At 47.7% G+C, this 24,422-nt stretch overlaps 1 protein-coding gene across 6 annotated transcripts in view; it reads right to left on the bottom strand.

Annotated features, from left to right (window-relative positions):
- The window catches only part of Urb1 (URB1 ribosome biogenesis homolog), a 58,939-nt gene that overhangs the window by 24,459 nt on the left and 10,058 nt on the right, over nt 1-24,422 (bottom strand). For 4 of the 6 annotated variants that reach the window (XM_057764459.1, XM_057764463.1, XM_057764462.1 and 1 more), the window contains exons 5-21: nt 24,275-24,371; nt 21,835-21,920; nt 20,443-20,577; nt 19,818-19,942; nt 17,100-17,295; nt 15,614-15,751; nt 12,152-12,325; nt 11,330-11,459; nt 10,602-10,718; nt 10,133-10,245; nt 7,223-7,342; nt 5,871-5,987; nt 5,339-5,477; nt 4,567-4,737; nt 3,476-3,669; nt 1,568-1,783; nt 393-572 (exon numbers count right to left, since the gene is read on the bottom strand). In XM_057764459.1, coding sequence (XP_057620442.1) covers nt 393-572; nt 1,568-1,783; nt 3,476-3,669; nt 4,567-4,737; nt 5,339-5,477; nt 5,871-5,987; nt 7,223-7,342; nt 10,133-10,245; nt 10,602-10,718; nt 11,330-11,459; nt 12,152-12,325; nt 15,614-15,751; nt 17,100-17,295; nt 19,818-19,942; nt 20,443-20,577; nt 21,835-21,920; nt 24,275-24,371 — 2,448 coding nt within the window. The remainder of the gene's footprint in view (nt 1-392; nt 573-1,567; nt 1,784-3,475; nt 3,670-4,566; nt 4,738-5,338; nt 5,478-5,870; nt 5,988-7,222; nt 7,343-10,132; nt 10,246-10,601; nt 10,719-11,329; nt 11,460-12,151; nt 12,326-15,613; nt 15,752-17,099; nt 17,296-19,817; nt 19,943-20,442; nt 20,578-21,834; nt 21,921-24,274; nt 24,372-24,422) is intronic. The other 2 variants (XM_057764460.1, XM_057764461.1) reach the window with 2 other exon arrangements.

Genomic DNA, 24,422 nt, shown 5'->3' with positions numbered 1-24,422 from the left:
CACAGCTACCCGAAAGCATTCTGTGCTCTCAGGGAAACAAGGCAGGAAGCACTTGGCAAACTTGCTCTCTTAGCCCCAAGTTTTGATGCCACTCGCAGGCCAGCTTGCAGCATCCAGCCACACACGTGCTACACAAGGCCCCAGTCAGCACAGGACATAGCTACTCGAGTCTCACCCTGACCCACTCAAGAGGCTCAGTACAGGTACAAATAAACACTGTAGGCGGGCATGGCTATAAAGGAGTGATCCAAAGACAGAACCCAGATTAAGCTGTCATCCCTGGGCAGGGGTCACAGCATCTCGGCCATAGTTTTCTACATTTCTCTACTCTTCTACAGCGGACACACTGTTAAATTCAGAAATGAACAGCTACTATCTGCACCCAGTGGTACCTTGTCAGCAGCCAGCTCAAGTGATGTCACGGACTCCATGTCCAAAAAGAGATCAGACTCAGCACGGATGGCCTCCGCCTTCTGCTGGTTCTGGGCATCCAACTGCTCAGAGTGGACAACCAGGTGCTTAAGGAGATCCAGGAGGAGCTGCAGGAGGGCCGGGCCCACACTTTTGCCCAGCTGTAAGAGACACGTGACCCTTAGACAAGGAAGGGCTGACTAGCCAGCAGAGTCAGGAGACTGGAGGGGCAGGTCGACAAGGCAGGACTCATACACGGAGACTGTCTTCCTCCAGGACTGTGAGGCAGTCTCCCTCACCATGCTTCCCATTGGCCTAAGCTGTACATAAGAAAGCACTTGTGTATATACTTGCTATTTAGGGGAGCATGGGATAAAGGAAACTTGTGCTCCTAAACCTCAGTGAAATACAAATGTTAACTTTGGCTAAAATAAAGGGAAAGATGGCTCAGCAGGTATAGTTACTTATCACCAAGAGTGATGATGACCTTAGTTCAATCCCCAGGACCCGTATGTAAAAGGGGAAAATCGATTTTTACATGTCATCCTCTGGGCTCAACATGCATGCTCCTGCACATGCACATAAATCAACAAGCACATGCACATAAGTAAATAAATGAACAAATATGTATTAAGTGTGGTTTTGTTATTCTTTTATTATTTATTTATTTTTTTATTTTTTGATTTTTCGAGACAGGGTTTCTCTGTGGTTTTGGAGCCTGTCCTGGAACTAGCTCTTGTAGACCAGGCTGGTCTCGAACTCACAGAGATCCGCCTGCCTCTGCCTCCCGAGTGCTGGGATTAAAGGCGTGCGCCACCACCGCCCGGCCATTTTAATAAGGGGAACAGGTCAACAACAAAACCTAAAGCGCTATACAGCCCAACAGCAGGAAGTTCAACAGTGAGCTGTGGGACTGACAAACCGTGAAGAGTGGGCCTGGCTATGCACCACTGTCCAGGCTACCACAGGAGGACCCTTGTCCTGAGTATACACACTGGCCACCTCAGCACAGCTGCTTGAGGACAGGGCCCAGCAAAGGAGCAGCAGAGCCAAGAGCTGGGGTCTGTCTGGTGGTGTATTCTGAGCACTGCGGTGCAGACTCAGACAAGAGCACACTCTGCAGGTGGAGGGCTGGGAGGAAGAGGAGAGCACTGACCTGGCCGAAGTTCTCCACCGTGCTCCTGAGGTAGAGCAGCACCTGCTTGGCAGAGCGCACTATGTGCTGCAGAGCTAGACACGGGACAGTAGCTAGCAGCTGGGTCTGAACGTTCTTGTCCCCAAGGGTGTGGCTCTCATACGCTGTTTGTAGCAAGGTGGAAAAGCGAGAAGATGGGGGAACATGGGGTACAGAGCTGTTGGGCACCTGCAGCGGCTGAGGGATCAAAAAGAACAGAATGGAAAAGAAATTACCTCAAAAGCGAAGGCTGCACACACTGGTGACAACTGGGTAACGTATGAAGGGCATAACCCCATCCCAACACTAACAGCCTGATATCACCTGAAGCGTGCCTGCCCAGAGTGCAGAGCACCTAGCATGACGTGTGAACAGACCTTTTAGTGAGGAGCTGACTGCTACAAAATTGGGATCTGATCACTGCCGTTACCAGGACAAACTGCTGGAAACTAGGAAAGGACCACCCAAAGCAAAACCCTGCTACAAGCGACCTACCTGCCCTGAGTATCTTGTCAAGATGACTGGGAAATGGATAGAAGTAAAAGAAGGCTCCAGAACAGTCTGGTCCACCCGGCTGACATCTAAATCCACCCACGGGACTTAGGCTACTTGACTTCTTTCGGCTCATGAGCTCAAGGCCACAGATGCTCAGTGGCTCTCAAAGCATGGTCTGCGCCCTTGGAACAGTGTGACAAAGGTTGATTCTTAAGATCCACCCATCCCTGTTAACTAGTTCACACTGTGGTCAGGGCCTGGCAGCCAGGTTTAACTAAACATCATGAAGGGTAAATCTCAGCTGGGATCCACTCAAGAGAGGGTGGACACCCACTAGCACACAGGAGGAGAGGCACTGAGCTCAGCTGCTTGCTTACTGGTGGGGATCATGCCTCTGTGCAGAGGGTGGCAGTGACTGTCTGGACATCAGCTCTGGAAGCAAACTGATCAAATCCTGCCCCACCACTAATAGCTGGTGGAAGTTTGGTATGAGAAGTCCTTCTGTATATGTGTTGCTTTTACTGGTTAATGAATAAAGCTTTTTCAGCCAGTGGCTTAGCAGACTAGAACCAGGTGGGAAAACTAAACTGAATGCTGGAAGAAAGAAGGTGGAGTTGAAGAGAAGCCATGTAGCCACCACTAGAGACAGACATGCAGGAACCCTGCTGGTAGGCCTTGAGTGGTAAAATATAAAATAATGGAAATGAGTTAATTCAAGATATAAGAGTGAGCTAGAAATATGCATAAGCTGATAGGCCAAACAGTGTTGTAATTAATACAGTTTCTGTGTGATTATTTCGGTTCTGGACAGTTGGGAACAAACAGTCTCTGTCTACAGAAGTTCTCTGCACCTTAGGTTCCTCATGTGTGTATAATGGGTGATTAGTCTTGACCTATTTCTTAGAGGAGGTGGATCAAATAGTTTAAAATATACGTGGTACACCATCACAAGACAAAAGTCCTAAGCTATCTGCATTTCTAAACACAAAGGAAATGGACCAAATCCACACAAATCCACAGCAAGTTTCGACACACAGCAAGAATCCTCGCCATCTGCTCTCCCAGTTTCAGCGTGGGGCTCATGGAGTACCGACGGGGCAGGTCTGCTGGCCAAGCACACTAAGGTCACAGAAGACAGCCGAGACAAGCACTCCACTGTACTAGGTAAGGGCGAAGAGGAAAAGGCCACTTCTTGTTCTAAGCCAAAACAGTGATGAGCCAATTATCGTCATCAGGGAGCTGCTCGCTCACACCGGCTGAGCAGTGATGACGGGCATCCCTCTCTGACGCAGAGGAAATGGGAAGGTTAGGCTCCCACGCACTGGATCATGCAGCAGCACATCCAGCTACAGCATCAGGAAGGAACACTTTGGAGGAGCAGCGAGTGCAGCTCACCAAGACCTCCTGGGCTTGCTCAGGAATCCAGAGGCTGTAGTAGCTGTGAAACCGGGCAAGCTGCTGACGGCAGAGCAGGCTGGCAGGCTCAAACTTGTCATAAGACTGAAGCAGAAGACACAGAGCCAGGGGATCCCTCTGGGTATGGAGAAGGTCAGTCAGCACCATAATCAGATACGCCATGATGCTTTCCCCTACAAAGGAAATAGGTGGGCAGGGTTAGAGAGTAGAGTTAGACCGCTTCTATGACAAACTGACACAGCCTTCTTCCACATGCACATCAGACACGGAAGATCGAATGCCAGCTCCATGAAGGGTCAGATACCCCCAAGGGAAGGGGCAGGCTCCTGCAGTGTTCTGGTTACAGTTTAATACATAGAGAACACATGGTCTGAAATCAGGTCCTCCAGCCTGGAATAGGAGACCAGGCGTATGTATAGCTGGGACTTGCTGGTAGCTCTCCTGTCCCTTCCTCTGACTTGACACACAGGTCTTTCCTTACACTGCCTGACCCCCTCTCCAAGTGCAGCACTGCCCAGCTGATCAGATACTCTGGGATGGCCAGCATCACCTTCCCCAGTGATCCGAGCTACTATGCTGTCAGACGGCATAGCTATAAGATGAGAACAGCCTATTATCCCTGGGCCTGTGGAATACAGCCACAAGAGCTACCTGGTCTGTATTTGCCTATGACAAGGTCAGAAACAGACTTTACCCTCAAACCACTGCTACAGGGGCACATGTGTTATGGTGAAGTCTAGGTACTCCGAACTCCTATGATCTATGAGTGCTCTCAGGTCTAACACACTTGGGAAACCCAACAAATAGCCAAGATTCATCCTTATCCTGAAAGCAGGACTGAGTAACCCTGAGAAAAGCTCAGGGTAATAGCTGGTTCCATGGGGACACGTGAACACATTCTTCAAGGACCGCACTGCCAGCAGCCGGCTCAGCTGTACATCCCCCCCCCGTGCTCTGAGCTGCAGGCTGAGGCCCTTTTACTGGGGGGTATCTGTCTGTGGCTCTTCACACTTTCAGCCCCCCGCACCCCACCCCCAGCCCCCACAGAAACCCTGACGACGCACAGGTACCTGCTGTACTTTCTGTCCCAAGGAGCAGCTTATTCCTGGCTTCCAGAGCTGCAGGAACCAGAGCACTGAAGGGGAAGGTGAGCAGAATCATATCTTCATCCAACAGGAACCCGATATCCTCGTCTAGGCCTTCGCTGCCTTCCACCAGGACATCCACCATGTCCAGCACATCTGAGACAGAGAGAGGAGGCTAGTTTATCAAGGAGCCACCACAGGATCCCACTGTAAACAGCCCAAGGCAGAAAGAGGCAAGAGAATACTTAAAAAAATAATAAGAAGAAACAAAAAATTCAAACTTCTCTCAGGGGAAAACACTTCCTAGAGCTTGAGAGATGAAGACGCTGTCTTCAGTTTTTATGGCATTTGACTAAGTACAGGCTACCTACTTAAAGGTTAACTAAAGCCCCTTACCCCGATATTCAAACAAGCAAGCTGACACTCGAGAGGGCTACAGCACAGACCAGCACGCGGGCATCTAGGTTCAAATCCTCAAGGTGCTAGGAAGTAACTGTGAGAGCCAACGTGACTTGGTCTCCGTCCCCAGCTCTTTTAAGAATATATTAAAGGAGGGCAGCAACTCCTTCCATCTTAGAGCTGTGATGAGGATTCTGTGAGCTCTATAAAGAACAGTGTCAGTCAACAGAACTTAACAACACACAAACAGGAATAAGTTCTCCACACACAGCAAAGTGTGAGGAAATAGGTTGTCTGCATGCATCTTGTCCTGTCTAACTTGCTACTGTAGTTAGAGGGCTCTGGGCACGGAACCTACCATCGATATGGGAGATGGGAATGCTGACATCATCTGCATCTTGCTTCCCCACAGTGGCCTGCAGGGTGCTGGCTTCCTGGACAAACTCAGAAGCTTTGTCCGTGTATGAGTGAGGACTCACCACCAGTGTCAATAAAATCTGAACAAAAAGGGACAGGGGAAGACAATCAAATGGCAACAAGTAAAGAGAAAAAGCCCAACACACCCTTGGTCAAAACTAGAGGAAGGAAGAAAATGCCAGGTGCCCTTGTTAAGAAAAACATAACTTTCTTTTTATTATACAATTTTAAAGGGATCTCTTCTATTCTACTGCTTTGCAACTTGGCTTTTTGGATAACCTTATTCGTTCATGCAAAAACAAACTTCCCAAAGAAATGAAGAAGCATGTGGCGGCATACTGCTATCTCAGATGCTAACACTGAGTGGGGCGCTCAGTGTCAGCAGCATCTGCCATGGGCGCAAGAAGAAAGCCTCGGTGTGGCTGAGTCAGCTGCCCCAGAGCACATCTGCTTCCATGGAGCTATGCACTCACACGCTCCAGGAACTGAATGACGGTTTCCTTGTGCTCTTCTGCAGTGCCATCCAGGTGCTCCAGCCACAGCTCCAGCTCTTTCCACGTGTGTTCAAACACACCTGTATCCCGAAGAATCTGTTGGCAGCAGAGCCATGCAAATGTCAGAACAGATCCTGTTTGCTGTGCAGCTGCAAAATTCATACCAAGGTGCCAAACCACAGGGGCTGCATGCACCACTCTCAGGTGTACTCCACAAGCTCGTCTCCTAGGATGGGACCCCCACTACTGAGGACACAGGCCAAAGAGATCACTCCATGCCCCGTGGGGACAACATGGTTCCTTTCTCACTGCTGTGTAATCATTTTCCTTTCCTAACCTGGTAGAAGATGGAGAATGAACCAGGTGGTGCTTAGGAAACTATTTTTTTATCTGGATTTTCACAAAGACTAGGTAAGTATATGTCATGACCCCTCCCAGTGACTCAACTCTTACTGGGGGAACTCTAAGCCTAGGCAGGAATATCATTCCTACCAGGGCAGAGCTTGGTGTGAGGCAGGACCTCAGTTTGCCAAATAATGATACCCTTAGTGGTTGGCAATGAAGGCGATTTGGGTATGTGCTCTTGTGGCACAGGGCCCTGCAACAGTGTGCACCTAACTCCCTTGGACTGTCAGTCCTACCTCCGCAGTTATCAGTCACAAGTGGCTGGGGCGTCTAAGTGGTCGGCGAGGAAATGAGAAGACAGGTCAGGGATTCAAACAGGGTAGCCTTCAGGCAGCCCAGAGAAGAAGCTCAAAAGGCAGTTAGACTTTGAAGGAAAACTGCAAAGTAACACCATGGCACTCTAAAAGCACTAACTGCCACTGTCAGTGTGTCTGAGAAACTAACGGTGTGGAAATCTGGTCTCAAACCCAGGGAGTCTCGACTGCCAGTACATGTTATGATGCCTGGCTGAAAAAGCAGTCCTGGAAGAAAGAAGAGCAGAGGACCAAATCCTCACTCCTGCACACTGACTTTGGAGATCAAGTCAAATGAGTGGAAGGCTCGGAGAAGAACCATGTGGAAATGAGGGACTAGTCAAGTTCTCAAACAGTTTCCTATGGGAACAGAATACATGGAGAGTCTGTACTGTGCAAGCTGTGACTGACTATTTCATAGTTCACCTTCCTGGAATGCACATGTGCACACACGCATGCACGCACAAACACACACACTAAATAAAAACATTATAATAATTTAAAATGTACTATACTCCAAATAAAAGCTCACACAAATCTACTGTACTCCACCACACACCCAATCACCCACCATAAGGAAGGCCAGGTACACACTCCGTATTTGTCCGATGAGAAACTGCTGCTGCTACTGACCTTTATGATCAGAAGTTTGGTGGATGACTTGAGCTGCAAATGGCTACTATTCACAAACATCTTCATCAACAGGTAAAAAACCGAGCGTTCTCCTCCAATGATTTCAGCATCGTGGCTCTCCTACAGTTTGGACATTAGTTCAAACTGGTAAGATGTACAGTTAACATGGGCCACTACTCACTGAGTAAATATGTGACTGCACGCCCAGGACACGTACTATTTACCTCATTTTAGCTACCATTCAGTGAGGAGCACTGGGATTTTACACATAGAAAACCTTAGGTTAAGTCATTCAAAACCTCCAACAGCCATGGGGACAAGTACAGCAGCAAGAACGCAAACACATCTCTGTGGGCCGCAGCTCTAGGATCTTCATGCATATGGCTCACTTAATCTTCTCTTCAACCAGGAAGTGGCATAGCTGTTTCCCCATCCGGCTCACATAGAAATCAGAGTTCCAAAAGTTAATTATGTGCTGGAAACCAAGCTCTCTCTGGTGTAGACACTGTGCACAGGTAGGTAGTGAAGAGCCGCCTTGGCCAAGGCTGCACTGTTGTGTTTCATCAGGACACTGTGTGAACCCTAACCACTCAGTGGATTCAGCACAGAGTCTTCTAAAAAAGCTTCCAGGCATTGAACACAGGCCTTAGAGGGCTACAGAGCCTTGGCGTCAGAGCCCAGGCCATTCTCTGTAATGTGTCACAGCCCTCGGCGAAGAGGCTGACCCTAGTAAGACAACTTGGTCCAGTACGCAATGACAGCAGAGAAGACGCACGGAGAAGCATGAGGTGGGTGGAGCACAGCACGTCGATTACTGTCCTAGGCTGCCGTTGCTTTCACAGTAAGCCTCTTTGGTGTGCAAAGACTGTCGCAGTGTGGCGCCCCTTGTGACACTCACAAAGCCACACCACAGAGCAAGCACCAAGCGACATAGCACTGTGCCACTTGCCAGCCCTTCTCCTGGTTAACTGCTTCTGCCTTCACTGTTTCTGTCATTCTTTAAAGACTCGCCTGAACACACTCGGGCAAGTGATTCACCAGCAGATTCTACCTCAAAACACTGACTTCTTGATACACAGACAGTGTGGTTATTCATTAGTGTCTTTTTAGAGGATATGTTTGCCCTTTCACTTTTACTTCCAGAGTTTTCTTTTTAGGAGTTCCTATACAGGAGTATAGGAATTACGCTTCTCTTCTTCAATTCTTTATTTCTTCTAGAGATAACAAGTGTCCTGTTTTCCGTCATGTCTTTCTAGTAATGATCTGTGCACATACATGTGAATGAATAGTTTAGTGAGCATGCAAACATGTACACACATTCACATGTATATTCCCCCTTTAAAAACATAACTGATAAATATGACTGTTTCTCTTTTATTGTCTTATCAGCACATCTGCACGGGCTCACACTCCTGCAAATGCTTGTCTTCTTGACTGGCTGCCGACTCCACAGCACAGGACAACTGGATTGCTTCTGTTTTTAAGATGAGACCCAAGTTTCTTGTATTTAAAAGAAAAAAAAAAAAGGTGTGAAGGAGAGGTGGCTCAGTGGTTAACCAGGATCAACAAGGCGAGCCCTAGTACCAGGGTGAAAAACTTTCTGAACTTTCTAAGTATATCATCAATATCTATTGGTCCAGCTCAGCTGGTATGAAACTCTATCAACATCTAACGTGTCACTTCAGGACGGAGACTGCTGAAGGCTGGGAGGAGGGCTCTGGACAGCACTGCCTGGGCCCACCACATAGAGCTGGAGTACTGCAGAACCGTCCCGAGCACTCTCGTCTGATAGGATGTGGGTGGAGCGGTCAAAGCACCCTGTGCAGCCTGCCATGTGCTGAGTCCTTGTCCAGGATGACTTGTCCTCAACTCGGAAAGAGAGACCCCAGTGCCACAGCATTCTTAGACCTTTCTGGAAATGTCGTGTGTATAAATGCCAAGATACATTTCCAGGCTACTGGTTCCATATAAAAATTGTACATAAGAACCAAGCCATTTATGTCATTAAGTATTTTAAGATCGAGCCGGACGATGGTGGCGCACGCCTTTAATCCCAGCACTCGGGAGGCAGAGGCAGGCGGATCTCTGTGAGTTCGAGACCAGCCTGGTCTACAGAGCTAGTTCCAGGACAGGCTCCAAAGCCACAGAGAAACCCTGTCTCGAAAAACCAAAAAAAAAAAAAAAAAAAAAAAAAAGTATTTTAAGATCTTTGATCTTAACTAGATATTCACATTTATATTACAGAAGTCATAATTTTGATTATATTCTACCTATACCATCTTTATAAGGTGATTTGCTTAAAATATGAATGTATTTCCACTATACTATGTATACAGCAAAGCAATGAACCTAGCTACTTTCTAAAGACAGATTTATTCTTATCAAGAGTATTTCAAATGGAAAAGATTTTATAGATCTCTAGGCTGTAACAGCTTTCCAAAATTCATTTATTAAATGTGCCCAATTTTAAGTAACTGATCCTCTAGGGTTTTGCAATTGTCAATTCAATTTAATTAAGTATTGTTACCAAATTAAAAAAAAAAAAAGAACCAAGCCATTATATGATCTGAGCTACTCAGAAGCACACTTAAGCTTGTTGGTCATGTCCTCAGCGTACAGCAGGAACAGATCTGGGGTTCAAGGGCACAGGTGAGCATCAGTACCTGCTGACCTTCCTTCCGTGAGGTAAAATTCTGATCCCAGCAGACATGCAAACCCAGTGCCTGTCTCTGCCAGCCTCGGCTTTCTGCTGGCATAGTGGCAATCCCACCTTGACCACTGAGATGTGCAGGGTCAGAACAAAGGAGAGGTGATGTGTCTTGTTTGCAAATGTGCTGACTGACAAAGCTGTGAGGAGATGGAGAGAAAAGCCAGCCTGGCAAGTTGGTAGCAGGAACTTTCACTTCCTACCTGTGCCTTCAGCCACAGAAACTTGCTAGCAGGCAGTTCCAGGGCCACCTTCAGCATGTGGTGCTGTAAGATGGGAGGGACCTCCTTAGGAGGGCCCTGCTCAGAGATGATTCCTGCACAGAGATCAGGAAAACACAAGGTTACCCAGAGCTGACACCCTGGCCCACATATCCTCTACAGAGCTCTCCTTTCTGCTGCCTACGCAGCCCTGCCTGGGAGCCGCTCCAACAGGTTGGCTTTCTCTTCTATACTCTTACTGCTATCCTAAGGGTTCACTTAATGTGTATTTATGGGGGCCCAGTTATCAAAAGAAATAGTGGTACAAATAAGTAATGGTGGTGGATCATATCTGCCGGTAAACTGCCCTTCCTGGTCCTCAGCTCCTAGACTCTGCTATAGTTTATTGGACTGTCCTTTATCCCCACTGGCAGAAACAGAGGCAGCCTGCCCACTGTCCCTTAAGACCCACCTTTTAGGAGTTTGCTGAAGTCAAAGTTGTACTGTATGATCATGTGGGGGACAACCTGTTGGTAGAGGCATATGACCTGGAGCAGAACAGCTTTCAAAAGGATGGTTTCTGCATCATCTGCACCAAAGGGAGACAGCTTGCTTTAGGACAAATACTTGCTCTTTGTCCCTGATCAGGGGAGCATTTCTCCCACAAGTGATAGCCAACTGCATGCTGAATACTCAAGCTACAGAAACCGTAACAACTACATTTAAGGACCAGTGTGGTAACAGGATAGACACTGTTCCACGGATGTGGTCTTAAGGCCACTTCACTGCTGCAGCCTGGTCAGGTCAAGGCTACCAGTCTTCATCTAAGCAACAGAGATACACAGTGAGGGCTGCCCTGTGGTGCTGCTATAAAAATTAACCAAGACGTAGACATGGAAACCACACCTGCCAACAAGAGTGGCCTCAGAGCCTGCGTCCGTCTGCACAGCACCTAGAGTCCTCACCCATCTACAAAGCAGCAGCAGTCAAGTCCTCAGAGAGACATGGTGCTGGCATAAAGACTGAATGTACTGCTAACAGATACTAAGGTTCAATCTACAATTCCATCTAATGCTTCTCCCTAAACAAAAAAGGGTACACGATCTCTTCATAGCCAGAAGAGATTTGATACAGAGCTACTTGAGGATTCTCTTGGAGCAGCCGTCCCAGGCCAGGAACAGAAGTAACTGAAGCCCTCACCATGCTGGACAGCCTTAGAGGCGGCAGGAGTCTTGTTATTGCTCTTCTTCCCTTTCCCATGGTCTTGCTTAACCTCTTGCTTTTTAAATGACTGCCAGACCCAAATAACCGTGTTCAGATCTGGCAAAATCTAAGTGAGAAAGAGAAGTGAAGAATCAGTCACTTGAAACATGAAAAGAAATCATGGCACTGAATGCACTAACAGGGAAAAAGCAAAAACAAAGCCAGAGAGGAAAGAGGAGCAAGCACATGTAAATGCAAGAGTCGTGTACACAAACAGGAGGGTGGGTGAGAGCAGGCTCACGCCTGCAAGCTTGCTTCTGCAGTATATCCTAGAACTACACTTGCTCTTTCACTCTTCTTGGGACAGCTCTAGTAACTAAATGGCCAAGCACCACCAGGGTGCTCAGCACTGCCAGTGTACACAGCCATAGCTATTAGCAGAATTAGCCATGGGGGAACACGAGTCCACCCACTAGCATTTGCTTTTACTTGAGCCTAGTACCATTAGTGTGCGTGCACTCAGGGGCAGGGGGAAGAAGCACAGCATAGCCCCTAGTGAGCCACAGGTCCCATAAGAACCAGAGCCTACTGCTTCTATGCAAAGGTGAGTGCCCGGTCTGACTCTTCGCTCACTCAAGGACCTGTTCTACGTGAGATACACAAGCGAACATTTATCATCTGCACCTGTCCACTGGCTTCTACTACCAGCAGCTAAGAGGACACACTCCTTGGCTCCCACCCATGTTCCCAGGACAGTCCTTTCTTCTGAATTTGGTGAAGGGGTCTGCAGCAAAAACTTAGACAGGGACCTGCACGCACCTTGCTCAAAGCTTCTCTGAAGAGCTGAACAAATTCTTCCATCATCTCAGCTGTGTACACGCCGGAATCTTGCCAAGCCTCCTTGTCCAGACAGTGGTCAACTGTTTTCAACGCTCTCTTCAAAATGACCGAAATAAGGGATAATGCTGAGTGTTTCACAGGTATGCTGTCCAACTGGGAAGGAAAGACAATGAAATCCATACATGTCTCCAGGTGGACGCTTGGGCATGGCAGGCTCTTGTTCCTCAGGTTACTACTGGGGAAAAGCATAGGAGCTGGCTGGACTCTACACTAAGAAGAGGTGATGTGGGGACCTTCCCACAGACATCCATTCTGACTACAGCCATCGCCAGGAAAGCAATTCCAAAGGAGCTTGTTCTTCCCAGTCAGCCGTCTCTGACCAGCACTCGGCCAGGACAGACTGCAGCACAGCACAGGAGCTCCCCAGCAGACACTTGGCATCCACAAGCATCCACATGAAGAGAGGTAGAAAGAAGGCAAGGGAAGATGTCAGACCGTTCACGATGAAGCCCACCTCTATGAGGACTAAGCAACTGTGATGGCCTGGATAAAATCTGTCCCCCAGAGGTTCATATGCTAAAGCTTGGCTCCGATGTGGTGGTACTGAGAGGTAACAGAACCTTTAGGAGGCGGATAACTGAGTAGGCTTAGTCATGAACTAACACAGCTCTCACGAGAGAAAGTGTCATCATGGAAAGAACAAAACTGAGGCAAGCCTCGTGGTGCACACATATAATTCTAGCACCCAGGGGACGGAGGCAGGAGAACCACCGTGAGTTGACCATCACAAAAACAAAGAAAAGGAAAGCAGCCCTGCCCTGGTCTCTGGCTTCCTATCTCACCAGGTGTCCCCGCCCATTTCTCCAGGCATTCTGCTTTTCCCTTTGCTCATCCGCTCATCTGTCTGTGACACAGTGAGTGGGGCCTCACTAAAGCCTAAACGCACGCGGTCACTCAACCTTGGGCTTTCTGCTCTAAAGCACACAACTTATGGTGTCGTGACAGTGACAAAGGACGGTGCAGCACACACAGCAGCCATGCAGACTTCTGACGGTCAGAACGCTTCTCCAGTGTCAAGGTCCTCGATGACCTCAGAGGCTGAGTAGTGCTCAAGGACCATAGATCCCATTATCAAAAAGAGGAAATGGGTCCAGGCCCTGGCCAGGATTAGTGCATTCTTCAGCCACCATCCTGCTGGTCTGGCACATAGGAGTAGAGACCCTGGCCCTATACCAATTCTAGCAGAATGTGCACCTTTCCAGGACCCCCAGGGGTCCCATCCATGGGAGGGTGTGTGGAGCTCTGGGTGGAATAGTAGATTCACAACGAAACACAAAAGGCCTTCTGACCATTCTTACTAACCATGATGGCCTAGTACCCCAGATTCCGGGCAGTTTCGGTTTTAAGCAAATGTATACGTAAGGACAGAGATGTGTTCCAAACCCAGGAATGGCTTCATAGCTGGGATCCCTTCAAAGGCAGGCCTTAAAAAGGGGTCCCAAGTGCCCACAGTGCAAGGAGCACAGAACTAACCCAGGACTCGAGACTCTGCGCCAAATCCTTCTCATTTCCCACTTCTACAAGCAAACGCTCTTCTTTCTAACTCTGAAATACATGCTGTTGGAAAACTTCTCAGAGGAAAGCAGAGAGCAAACACAGATCACAACTGCAACCCTAGAAGCCATTCACTTCAATGCGTCCCCAACATGTAAAAAGTCTCAGCTCTTGGGAAGGGCATAGGCTGTGGCTCAACGGATCTGGGCCAGCACAGAATGGCTGCCACTAGGAGAGACAGCTACGTGCTCAGTCACTTCCGAGCCGCTCAGTCCAGGAGATGGGACACCCCTCTAGAGATAAAACCCTGGTCACGGAAGGGAAGGCAGCCTGTTGTCTGACTGCAGGGACTAGGCAGGGGAGGAGTGCAAACGAGGCCTCCAAGGAAGTGCAGCCACTGAGTTCTTTCCCGTTTTCTTGAGGCCCCTGGGAAAACGTTAATCTCGCCACACAGCAGACGGGACCTGATGTTGCGATGATTTGTCACAGAGAACAAAAGCCCTTTCTGTCTAGTCCCACACAGGTCACCTCTCCTCACACACTGTACACTCAGCACGAACCCTGAATGGGGCACCAAAGGGTTCCCTGCATTCTCAGGAACTGAGGCCGACACACGCCTGTGCAGACCACCATGGCTCCTGTCACATAACCACCTGCCCTCTCTGGAAGGCTGGGGATGGCTCTCTGCGTGCCAAGACTCTCGGTAGACATTAGACTACCTGGGCTTAGAATGGGCTGCCAGAGTCCAGTCAGTACCAGGTGTGTCAACAATCAACAACTATTCTCGTAAAACTAGAACACTGGTTAAACAAACAAATAAACAAACAAAAAACCAGGAACTCTCCGAATGTTGCTTCTGATGGGAAATGGGGGACACCTCTATCAGAAATAAGTAAAGATGTGAATTTTTTTGAAGTTTATTTTTATTTATGTGCAGGTGTGTCTGTATGGGCACATGAATGCAGGTGTCTGCAGAGGTCATGAGAAGGGTGGCAGATGCCCTGGGGTTGGAGTTACAGGCAGCAGTAAGCTGCCCAACATGGGTGCTAGCACAAACTGGGAGAAAACCAAGTGCTCTTAGCTACTAAGAAACGATGTGAAATTTAAGTATCATTTTTTTCCCTCCAACACTGCCTGAAAAAAGCTGCCCCTCTAAGTAAATGTTTCCCAGAAATCCTAACACCTGGTCCAAAAGGCCCTTGAAATAAATAAGAGAGTTGGGCAGTGGTGGCGCACGCCTTTAATCCCAGCACTTGGGAGACAGAGGCAGGTGGGATCTCTGTGAGTTTGAGGCCAGCCTGGTCTACAAGAGCTAGTTCCAGGATAGGCTCCAAAACTAGAGAAACCTTGTCTTGAAAAAACAAAAAACAAAAAGAAAGAAAGAGGAGAGTTTGGTCCCACTGTTTCCAGGGAGCCTGAAATAGTGAAGTTCTATTGCAGAAACTTCCCACACCCACATGGGACTACAGACATGTGTGGAGGGATGGGGTCCTCACAGCACGCTGAAGCGGGGATGAGGACGCCATGGTAGTCACCTCTGGAAGGAATGCTAACCACAAGTGAATGGATCTGCCCTCACAGGTGACTTCAAACTACAACCCTGTCTGACAAAACAGTCAAATGCGCTCAGCAGAGGGCTCTGCAAGAGAAAGCTGGTGTTTGCGTCTGTGTGTGACTTGTCTTTGTTTTTATGTGTGTGAATGTTTTGCCTGTACGTATATTTGTCTGTGCACCACGTGTGTGCAATGCTAGCAGAGGCCAGAAGGTGTCAGAACTCCTGAAACTGGAGTCACAGATAGTTGAGAGCCACCAGATAGCAAAGACCAGACTTGGGTCCTTTGGGCCAGTGCCCTTCCATCGGCCCATCTCTCTCTCCCTGTGACTTACATTTAATGCCTGAGTGAACATGACCTTATTGCACACCAGAGGCACTGTGGTCACCATCACCATTGCAAGGAGTCTTGGTAAGGGGATAAACTCTCTGGTCCAAAAGGCCTGGGAAATCTCTGGCTGGGCCTCATAGATCTGAAAGAGGGAAGGAAGAGAGTGGGTTATGAATGGAAGAAAGTTCTGGCTGTAAGAACCCCAGATCCACTCACACACAGTACACAAGCTATCAGAACAAGGGTTTCCAGTGTCAGCCTGATGAACCACACCATCCTTTTCCCCCTTTTCAAGACAGGGTTTCTCTGTGTGTATTCCTGGCTGTCCTAGAACTGGCTCTGTAAACCAGGCTGGCTTTGAACTCACAGAGATCCAACTGCTTCTGGGTCCTAAGTTCTAGGAATAAAGGTATGAGCCAACATTGGTCTGTTAATCACACTGTCCTTTTAAAACTCCACAAAAATCCTTCAGAGAGAGATATTTAACATACAAATGTGTTCATGGTATCGAAGCTGGACCCCAGTGGGATTACCAGCCACACAGTAAGCAAGCCACATCATAAGTACTCAAGCCAGGCTATAAAACCACACAAGTGCCCCTTCAGCAGCATGGGGCTAGGCAGTGTCAGAGTAGCTCTTAGGATAGATGCTGGCCACAGGGCAGCTTCCCCAATGTGAGTGCTTCTCATGGGACTCTGTAGAGGCCTGCACACATAGGTTCTCTAATAAAACCAGGAAATATATGAGTAAAACAGCTGGTTTTAGAGATAATGCCAGTACCAAACGGAGACACAAGCAGTCAATCATGGGACTTTCCCCGACCAGGAAGACCATAAGTCAGAGAGAAAGTTTATTTAGCCTCACCAGGTATCACTACTACGGTTCTATTTATTGTTTTGATTGACCTGAAAATTCAAAATCCACAGGTCTTTGAACGTCAACATTAGTGCTGAAGTGTCATATCTTACAGCATTTCAACCTTCCAATTTCTAGAGATGCCTCAGAGAGTAAGAGGACTTGGTGCACAAATACATGGACCCATAGTTCAATGCCCCAGAACCCACATAGAACGCCAGTCATGACTGCGTAGGTACCTGCAACCCCAGTGCTGTGTGTCGGAAGACACGGGAGGGTCCCTGGGCTGCGAAGACCTTGCAGAGGTGACACAAAGATCACAAAATCTACCCCGCCCTCACCAAGCACTCAAGAATGGCACGTGTGATCTAGAGCTGTGCTGGCAGAGGAGCAGGGCTGGGAAGGGATTAGTCTGCACCACTCAAACACTTCACTCCCTGCGAGTCCTACAGTCCTCTTCGGACTCCACAGACACAGCCCAACTCCCAGCCAGAAAGGAGCTCAAGCGTATCAAAAGGAGAATCCCAAATACAGCTACTGAGAAGCCGATGCTACCAGAGGACAAGGCCACCAAATTCCACGTCTAAAGAGTCCCTTGTCCCTGAGACAGGGCTTCACTGCACATCCCTCTGTACCTTGTTCAGCAGCTTCACGTTGTTTAGCCAAGTGGACTGCACTCTTGGGAGAAAGGAAAAGGTGACTTCCTTGAAGTATCTTGTCAGCAGGTCCGGGCACACCTTCAGAATATTTACTACCAGACTGGCCACCAGCTCATCCCCAGCCGCAGTTTTCAAACTCAACAAGAAGTGCAAGAGTGTCAAGTTGCCTCCTCTGTTAGGAACAGGGACAAGGCCAGAGGGTCAGCAAGAGAAGTCGCTCTCGGGGACACAGCAGTCACATAAGAGAGAGTACCTGATGGGGTATGACATGGCCTACAGGGGAGCCCTAGGGAAAAAATCCCATGGGGAAAGAGCCATGGTGTCCCCAGACAGACAAAGGCATCTTCAAGCACAAGATGAAGATGAGAGTGAAGTCAGGCCTGACAACATGCTGCTGAACACTGCTCGGGAGGCTCAAGCGGGAGATCACTGTAAGCAGGCACGCTCTGCACCAGCCTGGCCAACAGACAAAAGCCCGTTGAGAGCAAACCTCAGTGGGGAAGCACCAGGCCCAGGATCTCTATGGCTGCAGCTCCAGAGCTACTACTTCAGAGCATCCAGACGCTCCAGGCCCTGTCACTGCTCACCAGGGTCGCCATCCTACAGCCTACCACCTGCCTTTAAAGTCTTACTGACAGTGACAGCGTCTCTCTTCACCTGTGGGCACTTCAGTCCGCAGTGGCAGGACGGGGTAGGCAGCTTTCCGACCCTTACTCTATGCTGGAACCTTGTCTGCTGACCACTGAGTGTACGGCACCACCATCCTAGGCAATGACAGCCTCTGCTCTGACCACTTCTCGCCAATCAGACTAGGACCAGAGAAATAACTATTCATGGTTGTGAGAAGTCACAGAAGCCTTGGCCGGGCACGATGACATGACAACGGAGGGGCTATGTGAGCAAGGGTTACCAGAAGAAATGAGGGGATGAATCCCATGACTGCTGGGCCACCTTGCCTTTAATTCCTCAATTCTCCCCATTTCCAACCAGCACAGTGCTCCCTCCCCAACCCTTAAATAAAAACACTGCTTGCCGAAAGTTTCAAAAGTCCCACATTAACTGCAGCTGTTTGCAGCGGCACAGTTAAGAGAGGGGAAATGTTTGGGGGGGTGTAATCAAGTTCTAACGGTTGTAACATTGTGTTGGATTCTAATCTCTTTAAGCTGCATTTTAACAGGAAAATGAGTTCACTCTGATGAGAAACAAAGCTACTATTATGTTTCTCTAGGTTAGGGCTAGAGACACAGCTCAGAGGTAGAGCACTTGCCCAGAATGCTCAAAGCCCTAGCTTGAGTCCCAGCACACAGAAAAAATATTAAAAAGTAAAAGAAATGTAATAAATTAAATCAAAATAATTTCAAAACAAATCCACAGTCAAAGGACTTTCCCACCATGTACCACGCTGAAGGAATCAATTATGCCCCTTCAGTCATTCCAAGTTACAAGTGACTGAATTCTTTTGTGTGTGTGTTTTGATTTTTATTTATTAAATTTTATGCATGAGTGCTCTGCATGTATGCTGCAGGCCAGGAGAGGGCACGAGATCTCATTATAGATGGTTGTGAGCCACCATGTGGTTGCTGGGAACTGTCCTCAGACCCTCTGGAGGAGCAGCCAGCGTTCTTAATCACTGAGCCATCTCTCCAGCCTGTATGTGTTTGTTTTTTGAGACAAAGTCTCTCTGTAATATAGCTCTGCCTGTCTTGGAACTCACTATGGAGACCAGGCTGGCTTTGAACTCACAAAGCTCCAACTGCCTTCCAAAGGCTGGGATTAAAGGTGTATGACACCACACCCAGCCTGAATTCATAAAGAAATGCTCCTCAGTCAAGAAGAGGAAAAGACATCACTAAGGAAGCTGGGTGGTGGTGGTGCATGCCTTTAATCCAAGCACTTGGGAGGCAGAAACAGGCGGATCTCTGTGAGTTCGAGGCCAGCGAGTTCCAGGACAGGCTCCAAAGCTACACTGAAAAACCCTGTCTTGAAAAAAAAAAAATAGAAAACACACTCAACCTTTTACCAGTGAATGAAGATGGGACAGATTGATTGTTTTGCCTTGTTAAAGAAAAGAAAAAAACAAACAAAAACATACAGCTATCTGCCTACAAAAACACATTTAAAAGAATTAATACCATTAGATTTGGACCTCATATCCTTACTGATAAAATCTCATAACTGTGAATTAGGAAATAGACAAAAACGCCACTCTGTTGTCCTACCCACTGGCAGCATGTAGGAGGAGCAGGGGCTGTTCAGCTATGACATGGATCAGTTTTGGAATCTGCTGCTCACAGGACAAGTGCCTTGCCCTCTATGTGGCCTCCTTCCTCTTCAGCAAAGGTGGGGTAAAGCTCCGGGCTACTGTAAAGCCTCTGTCAGCAGGCTTCCCTTGCCTAAGAAGGCCCACTCTGGGGACTCTTTCTCAGATCCAGAAAACACCATTGTCTTTAGTACACCCATGCATGCATATGTACTACCTTACCCTGTAAGTGCTCCTTTTTCTGTGTGCCTAAATTGCTATTGTGAGCACTCTGCCCCCAAGGATACTGATGGAGAGACTCTCTCTAGGTCTCCCAGAGCCACCCCTAAAATAAATGTAATCAGTGCCTTCTCTTAGCTGGTTTCCAATAGACAGCCAGGATGTGCCACTCTTTGAGGAACACACACAGAGGTTCACACGGCAATGTATTTTACCTGCCAGAAGTTCCCAACGAGGCGTCATAAAAACTAATCCCATGCTTTCGAGAACAACAGAGATCTATCAGGAAGTTATGGACGAGGTCCCTTACCATGGTTTTCCCCGCCTCTTCAGCAGACACCTAGAAGGTTTAACAAACTATCAATTCCAAAGTCCTAGCTACAGAACAAAAACAGGGCAGTGTCACCAGATGACAACTAAGAACTATTTTAAAACAAATGCTTGAGGTCAGTTTAAAATGCAAGCAAGTAACCAAGGTTGCACTGATCACCATGAAACAACACTCTTAAGAGGGCTGAGCCTAAACTTGTATTCTTAAAGTTAAAAATGAAGTCCTCTAAGCCTACTAGGCAGGCACCACAGGGCCACCCAGAATGTCACTCAGCAGGAGATAACTATTTTCTCATTAAAAACAAAAGGTTTATGCTCATTGCTCCAAGACTAGAATACCTTGTAAATTGTGTCACATCTTGCAAAGAATTAACACTAATTTACCTATCAGCCAAAAGTCAAAGGGAACAGGTCTGACAGGAGTTCTTTAAAGGCCTGCAGTAGTTGGGATGCTTCCTCCTCCTGATTGTGAGGGCCACAGAAAGACAAAGATAAGCAAACCCAGATTACCTCAATGCTTTCTGGGTTTTCTGGGACGACATCTGTGATCCCATTCCAGTTGTAGAGAGCGGCAATGTGGTTCAGAAGCTGCCCAGTAAAAAAGCGCACCTTCTGGGTTTTCGTGATGTTTTTATTGTGAATTACCTGGAAGCAGCAGGAAGAGAAAGGAAAAGAAAGTCAATAACTTTTACAATACTGTTCATTGTTTTCTATTATTATAAAAGTATGCATACCAAGGGGAGATGAATTATTAGCAAAGAAGAAAGAAAGAAAGAAAGAAAGAAAGAAGGAAGGAAGGAAGGAAGGAAGGAAGGAAGGAAGGAAGGAAGGAAGGAAGGAAGGAAAGAGAAAGAATAGAAAGAGAAAAAGAATTTGCCAACATCTCCAAATATCTTAGACTACATTTTGGTGTTTCCTTTTAGCCCTGCCCACCTACACCCACAATGCACGTGTGTGCTAACTGATTATCTTTTTTGCCTGAGGTCATGTTTATTTATGGTTTGGGTGTCTCCTTTATTTACATGGTTTATCTTTTCCCACATCATTCAAAATTGCCTTATTTTGGAGGGTTTACCATGGCTCCCTGTGGCGGTTGTACCTGTGGTCCCACACTCAGCTATCCCCACAAAGCCATGACCAGCATCCTGCTAAACAATTTTCACCACATCTCTGACTAGGGAGCAGGCACTGCTTCTTACAAAGAGGACCCCATTCAGGACCTCTGCCCCACCCAGAGTTACCCCAAATCCCTGTCACTGTGATCCAGGAACAAGTACTCCAAATGTATCCTTGGGCGGTACTGATTCAAAAACCAACTGTAGGTTCAGGTGTAAGCAGGTTTCTCAAGCCCCACTCTGGGGGATGTACTGTAGGATGTCCCATAGTGACAATCAAAACTATCTCCAGACATCTCCAAATGGTCTCCCCTTGGGGGAGAAGGAGTCAAACACCCTTAGCTGAGAAACACTATGGCAAATACCACCTAATGTATTGTCCGTGCTTAGTAGCCTTGGCTTCTGACTTTTCATTCTGGAGGGTCAGTTTTTTCACTGACCACTGAAAATATCTCTTAAGAAAAGTCCTGATCCTTTCATCACATTTTAAAATGTCTCTTAAGACACCTGAAAAAGGCAGACTATGCAGCACAACTCCAATGAGCTCAGGCAGACGTGTAAAGAAAGCATCATTTACATTTACAGGTCAAAGCACTGCAGCTGAGGTACCATGAACTGCAGACTGGCAGCTTTGCTGTTATGGTAACAAATGGGACCAGCTCCAGGACTAACTCCCCACCAAGACCAAGTTTAAGCCTAATAAGCTGCTGTCTCAACTCTGAAATGGGGGGGGGGGGCAGGGGCAGGCCTCTAGGCCTTCTCAAAGACAACCAAGATGGACACATACCTTTGTTTTCAGTGTAGACAACAAAATGTTGATGGTAGAAATCTTATCCTCTTTTATGCCTGAGCTAAAAATACAGGGGATAAATTCTGAAAATAAAAGTTGCAAAGAATTAAACATCGGAGTGCTTTGAAATAAGGAGCAAACAACACCATACCTGGTTCTAGTTCTGTACTAATTACACAAGTTTTCAAGAGCAAACCTGCTCCATGGCCCAGGGTAAAATGACTGCAGGACTTGCAGGATGCTTGGTACGGCCCAGCTACATTTAATGTTTTCTTACACGAAGCAAAAGCAACTTGGTCCTATCTGGGAGAGGACCCTCTCCCACTTAAGCAAGCTCAGGGATGCTTAAGACGGCCATCATTTTTGAGGCTGCTGGGGTGGGAAGTAGTTTGTTCGCCTTTCACTCTGACGAGCCCTTTTCCGAGAATACAACTGAAATGTAGAGGTGACACAGATGTCACCTGATCCACACCCGCCTAAAACAACACACAATTTCTACAACAGAAAACGCATCTTTTTTTGTTTGTTTTGTTTTGTTTTAAGCCAAACCAATGTTTCAAGTTAACCATGACCATCTAACTCAACCTCAACACTGTGATAGCCTAGTTGACTGTTGGTTTCTGCTGGGTCCATAGTCTCTGTCCAGTGTTCATGAAATGATATTCTACACTCAGCCACCTGTCACTCAAACACTGACATCTGTGTGTATTTTCTACCTGACAACTAGTACTCAATTTGCTCACCTCCTCCCTTGCTAATGGACAGCCAGGAGACCAATCCCTAACCAATCCTCTACTCACATCCTTAATTATTTCCTTGGACAACTGACTAAACACAGAATTGCTGCATCAAACATCTTTAAAGCCTCAATGCACAAGGCCCACTGCCTTGCATAAGTTGTCTGTTGGCAGTGTCTATGGGCATGTGCTCATCCTTTAGAGAGAGGCCAGGCGGATGAGATGATCCACAGGGGAGCCCTAACAGCCACAGCCTAACCCTAAGCTAGTTCCCGGCAAGAGCAGGGGAACTGAGGCTCTACGATGGCCAATTCTCACTGTCACCCTGACTAGATTTCAAATTGCCATGGAAATAAGCCTTGTGCACATCTAGGAAGGTGCTTCCAGAAGTTTAATTCAAGAGGGAAGGCCGCCCTGTTTGTCGACAATATGGGCTGGGTTCCCTGACTAAATAGAAAGGAGAAAGTGAGCTGAGCACCAGCATTCATCTCTCTCTGCTTCCTGACCATGGATTTAATGTCACCAGATGCCTCATGCTCCTGCCACCAAAGATTATTCTCCACAAAACACAAGCTAGAACAAACCCCTCCGTCCTTCAGCTGCTTCTGTTGGGTACTCCGCCACAGCAACAAGGAAAGTCACTAATGCAGACCCTAGGCAAATTAGTAGATCTCCTCCCATAATGCTCTGCTACAAGACAGCAGAGCCACCACACAGCCCAGGCTAACCACAGACAGTCCCGCCTCCACTCCTACCCTCACCTGCTGCATGAAGCTCAGACCCCTGTCCTGGGGAGACGGAAGGACTGGTCACCAAACACTTAGGCTGTAGCACACTGAGGACTCTTCCAAGGTCTCAGCCCAGTGTTCTGCCAGGACATGAGGGTCCAGGACATGAGGGTCTGACTAGAACTCTGACTGAGCAACTGCCATGTGCTACCCCAGGGCAGTCACCATCCTTCTGAAATGCTTAGTAAGACACTAATGTTCCGAACAAGCTCTAAAAAGGTTGCACAAAGGAAGCAGCCATCAGAAGGTGGTCAAACTGGAGTTCCTTGGTGCCTTGATATTCTGATAGCATGGAGTGCAGTCATTAGGGAAATTAAATTTGTCTATGTTACTTATGATGATGCAGGGAATCAAACTCCTTGTACATGCTAAGGAAGTGTTATACCACTGAGTCATATCCCAACCCCTTATACTTCATTTTAAAAATGCAATTACTGGGAGTGGAGAGATGGCTCAGTGGTTAAGAACACAAGCTGCTCCTCCAGAGGACCCAGGTTTGATTCCCAGCACCCACAATAGCAGATGAAAACTGTTTCTAACTCCAGATCTGTCGTCTGCAGGAAGCACATGCACGTGGTGTGTACATAACACACAGGGAAAACACCCATACACATAAAAACATAAATACAAGACGTTAAAGCTGCAGGTGCTAAGGAAGTCAGGCAACCAGGCCATGGTTCTGTGCGTCCTCTCCTCACCTGCCTCAGGCTGTGCCCAGCACTCTGACAGCCTCAAAGGCCACCAACCAGTGGTATCAACACACAACTGCTCAAAACCTTGCCCCCAAACACGACCTCTGAGCACTGCAGTGCAGAGCGCAGCTACCAAGGCTGCAGATTCTTTTGGCAGAAACTGTTTGCAGTAGGCTTTTCTGAACTCCAGACTTTCCAGAGCACAGAGAGGAACTCCCACCTTTTAGTGCCAGCACTTGCCCGATGGTGTTGTCATCACCCGCAATTAGGAAGGAGAGGGCGAACTGGATGTAGGCCAGCCGGACGTCATGCACTCCCTGGAGGACAAAGGAGACTCATGTCACATGCAGCCACTAGAGACAGGAACA

Source organism: Chionomys nivalis, chromosome 3 (assembly GCF_950005125.1).
Source record: "Chionomys nivalis chromosome 3, mChiNiv1.1, whole genome shotgun sequence".
Taxonomy (NCBI): Eukaryota; Metazoa; Chordata; class Mammalia; order Rodentia; family Cricetidae; genus Chionomys; species Chionomys nivalis.
The sequence above is the reverse complement of the archived record's forward strand: the minus strand, read 5'-3'. Positions and strand labels throughout refer to the sequence as shown.